The 7,144-nt window shown below is 39.0% G+C and overlaps 3 protein-coding genes across 4 annotated transcripts in view; all 3 read right to left on the bottom strand.

Moving 5' to 3' along the window:
* LOC104786169 (protein E6-like) overlaps window positions 1–492 on the bottom strand; it is a 1,236-nt gene extending 744 nt beyond the window's left edge. The window contains exon 1 of one of the 2 annotated variants that reach the window (XM_010511517.2): window positions 38–492. In XM_010511517.2, coding sequence (XP_010509819.1) covers window positions 38–454 — 417 coding nt within the window. In that variant the 5' untranslated portion in view covers window positions 455–492. The remainder of the gene's footprint in view (window positions 1–37) is intronic. The other variant, XM_010511516.2, reaches the window with a different exon arrangement.
* Window positions 2,455–3,089, bottom strand: LOC104786168. Its single transcript, XM_010511515.1, has one exon. The coding sequence runs from the start codon at window positions 3,015–3,017 to the stop codon at window positions 2,583–2,585; it is 435 nt and encodes a 144-aa protein (XP_010509817.1). The 5' UTR covers window positions 3,018–3,089; the 3' UTR covers window positions 2,455–2,582.
* Window positions 3,168–6,782, bottom strand: LOC104786167 (auxin response factor 3). Its single transcript, XM_010511512.2, has 10 exons — window positions 6,276–6,782; window positions 5,715–5,771; window positions 5,436–5,618; window positions 5,210–5,294; window positions 5,034–5,124; window positions 4,775–4,939; window positions 4,461–4,580; window positions 4,300–4,375; window positions 4,004–4,166; window positions 3,168–3,912 (listed from the first exon to the last, which is right to left on the bottom strand). The coding sequence occupies exons 1-10, from the start codon at window positions 6,594–6,596 to the stop codon at window positions 3,347–3,349; spliced, it is 1,827 nt and encodes a 608-aa protein (XP_010509814.1). The 5' UTR covers window positions 6,597–6,782; the 3' UTR covers window positions 3,168–3,346.

The raw sequence follows: 7,144 nt of genomic DNA, 5'->3' as shown, positions 1-7,144 counted from the left end.
TATCCGTCCCGTAAGTATCGGGGTTTCCGTAGTAGACCGTGTCCCTGTTGTTGTCGTAAATCTCGGTCGGCTTAGGATAGCTATCTCTGTAGTTCTTGTAAGATTCTTGGGTTTGATCCGTTTCGCTTAGGCTTGGGGTGGAGAAAGAGTCGTCGTAGTTAACGGTCTCCTCGTTCTTGTTATTGTTCAACGTCTCTTCATTGTTGTTGTAGGTTGTCTCGTGACCGTACAAGCCGTACCCGTTTTCGGACTGGGGGATAAAGGCAGGGTTCTGGTCATCTTGCTCTTTCTTCTCGTTGGTTTGGTTAGGGACAAGACTGTTAGGGTTTTGGTCTGTGGGGTTTTCTCTTTGAAACTTACCAAAGGAGTAGCTGTCTCTTGCGTTGATTTGGGTGGAGAAAAGAACAAGTGTTAAGCAGAAGAAGAAGAGACATGCGATAGTAGAAAAAGCCATGGTGATGTGAGTTTTATGGGTTTGTGAGAGAAAGTGGGAGTCTTTATATATAGGAAAGGTTGTTTTTTTTTTCTTTGGATTAATATAACTCTCTTTTAAAAAATAAATTAGAGTGTAAATGGTTAGGTGCAATTGTGCAAATAAGGAGTGAATTGGCAATAATGGTTGATGGTGGCGGGTCCATTGAGAAGAGATAATTTTCAAAGGATTAGCTCGACTTTTGGTGGCGCCTATGTAGTTATTTATCAGAAATTGGTAACTAATAGTATATGATTATGTGAAATTCTAATACCTAATATTGTTAGGTTTGTTAAAACACATATGGACAATGAACATGAGCACAATGCTCTAAAAGATTCAAAACGTTCTACACTCAATAACACTTAAAAAGATTATCAATGACTTGATGAACTTTTCACCTCCAAAAAAAAAAAGGATTGTTATCTAAGAACACATGTTTTGAAACGAAAAACGATAGTGCAACGTTGTACTACTTTTCTTTGGTACGCTCTGCCCTCTTCGCTGCATATCGTGTAAACCATTCAGAATCTAGATATGCCTATAGAGCTCTATTCCAAAGATATAAGTGCTCTGTTTTGACTTTGTGAGTCGTGTGACCCAACGTACGTTCTCTCAGTTTTATTTTATTTTAGTTACGTTCTCTCATGCTAAAGCGTTAGTGTTAATTGTTTCCATGCACCCAAACAATGAAAATCATACTGCTTATATATATATTGGGGATTATTTTTCTTTGTCTCTAACTCTCTATTATCACTATAGTTGGAGGAAGAAGAACATTGTGCTCCAAAAAACAATTTTCCTTTTATTGTTCATTAATTCTCTTGGAGGAAGAAGAAAATTAGTTGACTTAATGAACAATAAAAGGAAATTTGTTTTTGTTTTTTTTTGCTTTATATGTCAACCAATAAAAGGAAAATTAGTTGACAACAAAAAAAGAGGGGTGAAAATGAAGTTGCAATGGCGAAGACGTCTTAACTGGAGACGAGAGATTTTGTGGTATATTCACCACAATAGGGACACCGACATGACTGAATCGTACGATACATTTTCCGAGCCTAAAGCATGCATCTACGTTTGTTTTCCTTTTTCAATATCTTTGAGAGAAACATCTAATATACCGGATTTAAGAAACTATTGGTCTGGTTCTCACTAACATCGATCTATAAATAAGCAAACATAGCTTGTTCGTAATTCTTAAATATTTTACCTAATACAAATAAATGCTTGACAAAAAATTCAAGCAACATTTGACTTCTGCTAGTATGGGGAAGAGAGTTGGTACTTCTCCTTTCCAGACAATATTAAGATAGATCTCAACTACCGAAATAAGAAAACGATAATAAACGGCTCCACACAAATCTTTTAGGAATACACTTTACTCACAAAAATAAAATAAAGATTTGGTTTAATGATTTAGACCCACAAGATAGTACCAGCAAAGGGTGAGATCATCCACATTTGTTAGATTTGTCAAAGTACTACTTGGAGGTAGCATGACTTGCCGTTGGAACTAAACTAACTAATAAAATTGGTGGGTTTAAGAAGAGATAGTGAATGATAGAGAAGCTTGCCCAAATCACTTATCCCTCACTGCAAAATGGACAGCCAAAATACACAATTATTCCGCTAATCAGCTAGTTAACTTACAATATAATTATCAATTTCTCTATCCAACACAGAAACAAAAAAAAAAACCAAAAAATAGCAGCAGTTGGCAACATACTATTCTGCTCAATATAATGCACTAGTAGTAGTACTACTATACCACTATTCAAAAGTCCATAATACTGGTACTAGTAGTAGTAACTAGTAAGTAGTAGCACTAATCAAAGTCCTTTCTTGTTGGTTGTTACAAATTGACAATAAGCAGTAAGCAGCACCTTTTAAAGTTTCAAGTTTAAAATCCCCAAAACTTGTGACGACGACCCGTTCCAAACACAAATAAACCCTTAAAACCAAACCGGATCAAATCGAACCAATTCAAACCAAACAATTACCCGGTTTTATGTCTCTTCTTCTTCTTTAATAGTACAAAACAGGAACACAGAGATTGGTTTTACAATTAAAAATTCAATAAGCGTCTTTTACAGATCATTGATCAATCAATCTACTCAGGAACAACAGGATCCCATAACAAGAGAGTAAAGAGAAGCAAATTAGGAACCAAAAGAGGTATATAAGGATTCACTTCATTCACCAATCTCTTCCTCCTCAGCCTCTTCCTCGCGTACTCTATCCTCTCCTCTTTGCCCCATCTCCCTTCCTCCACCGCCATTACCGCCGCCGGCGGCTGATAATACGGGCAATTCGACCTCCACGTGGTATCAGGAAGCCCGAGTCTCGATACCCTTTTGATGAATTGAGAAACCCACCATTGACGACGGAGATGCTTCTGCGAATAAACCGGAGGGTAATCCCACGAGGTGTAGCTTGGGATTAGGGCTCCGATCAAGAATTGGGAGTAAAGTGACGGTTTTGTTGTTGGGTTTGTGAGTATGTGTGTCACCGCTTGTAGTCTCTGTTCCCATGTCGTCTCCTCCATTGTTTATGGATCAGATTATTTTGAGTGGCAGAGACAGAGAGAAGAGAGTTCAATTGTTTGGTATTATCGGACTCTTTCCGGTTTAACCGGAAATAACCGGTTGATATGAGACAAAACAGAACACTGAACCTAATTAAAAAAAAACCATTCTTGCAACAAAGTAAACAAGTTTTACAAGTCTCCTTCCATAAGTCATGATCAACTTGTGACATTCCCAAAAGTTAGTAGGAAGTAATCATCATAATAAATCAACTAAAGATAAGAACTTTACTTAAGCCACAAGCAAATAAAAACACACATAATAATAATAATGATAAACCAAAAGAACCCTAGAGAGCAATGTCTAGCAACATGTCTCTCATTGCATAGATGTCTCTTCCTTGCGAACGGTGATGATTGCTTTGCACAGCTGAAGCGCCTTTCATGGAACTCCCTTCAACACACGGGACAACCGCCGCAGATGCAACTGATGTGCTCTCTTCGGTTAACGGGAAACCAAACAGCCTGCACCTTCCTGAACCTCCGTGATGATCTTCCAGGCGTGCGTTAGGGCTGTTCGAGTTGGTTAGCAGTACGGAAGAAGGTGATGATGAAGCAGACGGGGGGAGGATACGGGTGCTAAACTTCTGGAACGGACCACACCAAATGTTCCTCTGGCTCAACCCATGCTGCCGATGATGATGATCGGTTATTGAGTAAGCGGGAACTGTTTCTTGACCTTGCAAGACCTTATGGAACCCATAAGAGTCGTTAAATTCTGTTCCTTTGAAGCGGCCTCTCCTGGCACCGGCTCCACTATCAAAAGAAGTGTTGTTAAAACCCGGTAAAATTTCTTGACCTTGCAAGACCCTCTGGAATCTCAAGGATTCCTCAAAGTCTGTGGCACGAATCCCCTCTGAAACAGTAGCAGAAAAACATAAGACTATATGCGAGGTCAGATTATATAAAGCGGTAGGATGTGTTTTGTCTGAGTTGATGATGTGTACCAGAGACAGGAATATCAGGCTTTCCTGAGGAAAAGCCAATCCTGCTTCTCTTGGGACCAGTTGTTACGAAGCTGCCTGAATTGGAGATTGAACCAGATGGTTCGATCTCCCATGGCGAGACACGCTGTTGATGCCCATTTGCCTCAATGTCATCCCACCTTACCTGAACATGACGTCAAACACACACTTTCAGTGCGAGCACTGAGCTTATGGGATATATAAATTAAGCAACAGTTTAATAGGTGACCTCTAAACAAAGCTAGTGACTTCTTAAAAGATCATAAATCATAGCTTACCAAAAGGCATCTCCATTTAGAACCAGGCCATCTGATAGGATCCAAATCGCTGATTCCAGTTATAATCCCAGGGGATCTGACCAAACAGGCAAAAGATTTTAGAAAGATGAGCATATTAAACATAAGGTGTGGCAATGTTTTCTTAAAGCTTGAGCTATAACCTTCTCTCAGAAGCATCTTCAGACTCAACCCTTGCTTTGAATCTCATACCGATACAAAATGGATAGTCAACAATCTTCAAGAACTTAGGTGCAGGGATTATAAAATTTGACCAGCTTGCCCTGCAATTCCAGTAAACTAGTATTAATGATTTAATGCAAACTTCATGGCTATAATTGTCATAACAAACATAGTATATTACTGAGACTATAAACTCCCTGAAAACAATCAACAATAACAATACAAAACATTGTGGTACCAAAAAGTAATTTTTCAATGTTGAAAACGAAAAAAATTGTTGTGGTTTGGGGCTTACTTGGGGTTGTAGTAAATGCTGAAAGCGCTATGGGTCGATATGGCATGAGCTACTTCAGAGAAATTGTTGTGGTTCATATTCTGATTATATTTAGCCGAGAGAGCAGCTGTGCCTTCGATTTGAGAAGCTCTTCTAACTCCCAGTCGCAGTTTGCCATCATCGCCTCTATATCAGAGAAAAACATATATCATAAATCCTCTAACAAGAAACCAAAGAGATTTGAGTAGTGAGAAAACATAGAAGCTTTTTTTTTTACTACCTAAGGAAAAGCACAGCATCTCCAGAGACAAGCTTCTTCTTGTTCACAAATGCACTCCACCCGGTAGTGAGCAAATGCCTCCTAGGTTGCCCTAAAAAGTCACTCAAACCATTCAAGATTTCCATTTACTATCTCAAGGAACAAAAAAAAAAAGCAACATAAAGCAACAAACTCACCTCGATAAATGTGGCGAAATCGCCACTCCAGGCCATGAAGATCCCTAGCAAGAAGCTCCTGAGAAGGCCGGGGCTGGCTATAGTCCTACATAACAATGTGAATGAATATGCAATTAAATCTCTCAATATAACCTTACAGAAGAAGATAACTAAAACCCTAAAGTAGTACTCTTACTACAGAAGCTACAGAGTGTAATGTTTTTAGAATATGGAGGAGAGTAAGTACCAGAGGAGGGAAGCAATCCTCAGCAGCTCGGCGAGGAACAGAGAAGCCACCATGGGTGCTAGTATCAGAAGCAGTGAGGGTTTTGCAAAACATGTGAGGAGTACTTGACCTCTTAAGAACTTCGTAATCATCCTCTCCAGCATCAACATCTATAATTCCTTCACGCACCTTCCTCTCAATGTCCTGTTTAACAACAACAATCAACTCAAAATCTCTAAAGCTCGAGCCATTCACTCTCTCTCTTGTTCCAAGACTCGAGAGCAATAAAAAAACACTCACCTCAGACTCAGGAAGAAGAGAGACTTGAGCATAAACTTCATCTGTAGTCGTCTCTGCCTACAAAATCAAAATCCACCCCATTATGTTTATTAATCCTCACAGCACAACAACAACAAAAGTGTAAACCTTTAAAAGGGATTTGTAATGTTCTGAAAGCAATTGCCATCAAAACTGAGCAAAAGAGGAAACTTTGAAATCAAATTCATAAGTACAAAAACTGCAGACAAGTTTTGGGGATTTCAAGTGTTCATAATCAAAATGCCACAAGAAGAAACGCAAATGGAGCAAAAAGGGAAACTTTTTCCCCACCTCCAACATAAATTCGTTTGTCTCATACAATTCAATAACCCGAAGGCACAAATCTCCATACTTGTATCGAAAACCCCAACTTCAGATTCACCAAACCAAAAACAAAAAAAAATCAAAAAAACAAAACAAAGCCCATATCTCTCTGCTTTGAGAGCAGAGGAATGAAGTAAACAAAAACAAAACAAAAAAAAATAGAAAGAGAGAGAGAGAGAGAGGATTATAAAGAGAGAAGAGAGAGATAAGGAGACATACGTGAAGCTTAACATCGAGAATACGACAGAACACGTGAGGAGGTAGCCCGTAAATCGCGGCGGAGAAATCGGGGGCTTGTTCCAAATGTCCCTGAGGGAAATACAACACAAGGCTTCCTCTTTTTGGGAGAGAGATGAGGGGTCCAGCACAAGCATGCCACAGCTCCAAACAAACCCCTCCACCAGAGCTCGAAGACACCACACAAGCAGACGCTGACGATGACGAAGTAGGTGAAACTGACCCAGAAGCTGAAGACGGCGTCTGCGTTTGCGTTTCTTCCTCCTCCGTCTCCATCACGTTCAGATCGATTAAACCACCCATTAAAGAGAGCGAGCGAGAGAGAGAGAAACAGAGATAAAGATAAGAGCTTTATTTATAAATATAAAAAAAAGAGAAAAAAGATAGAAAATTTTTCAGAGGAGTTTCTTCATGACTTTACCCTCTCAGCCAAAAGAGGAGAGACTAGCACAGTGATGAGTGAGTGAGTGAGTCTTTAAGCCGTGGAGAGCAAAAAAAAATAAAGAAAAGGGTCAAAAATAAAGTTTTGATTTTTAATTTTTAATTTTTTTGACAATGTTAAAAGAGAGAGACAGAGGATCAGAACAGAACAGTACTGAGTGCTCTCTGAACAGTGTTGCTGCTCTCTGCTACGTCTGGTGACTGATGTGTGTGGTGTGGCTTTTAGCCCTTTTGTGCGTGGAGAGAGAGACAGAGAGACATTAGATGGTTTAGATTTGATTTTTTTGCTTTTTATTACTATTATTATCTTTTACACAACAGTTTCTTTGCAATCTTTACTTGTTGGATATTTTTCTGAAATGATTATATTGTTACAAGTTTATGGCATTAATCATTATATAAATAAGATC

Source organism: Camelina sativa, chromosome 5, assembly GCF_000633955.1.
Source record: "Camelina sativa cultivar DH55 chromosome 5, Cs, whole genome shotgun sequence".
In the NCBI taxonomy this organism is placed as follows: Eukaryota; Viridiplantae; Streptophyta; class Magnoliopsida; order Brassicales; family Brassicaceae; genus Camelina; species Camelina sativa.
The sequence above is the reverse complement of the archived record's forward strand: the minus strand, read 5'-3'. Positions and strand labels throughout refer to the sequence as shown.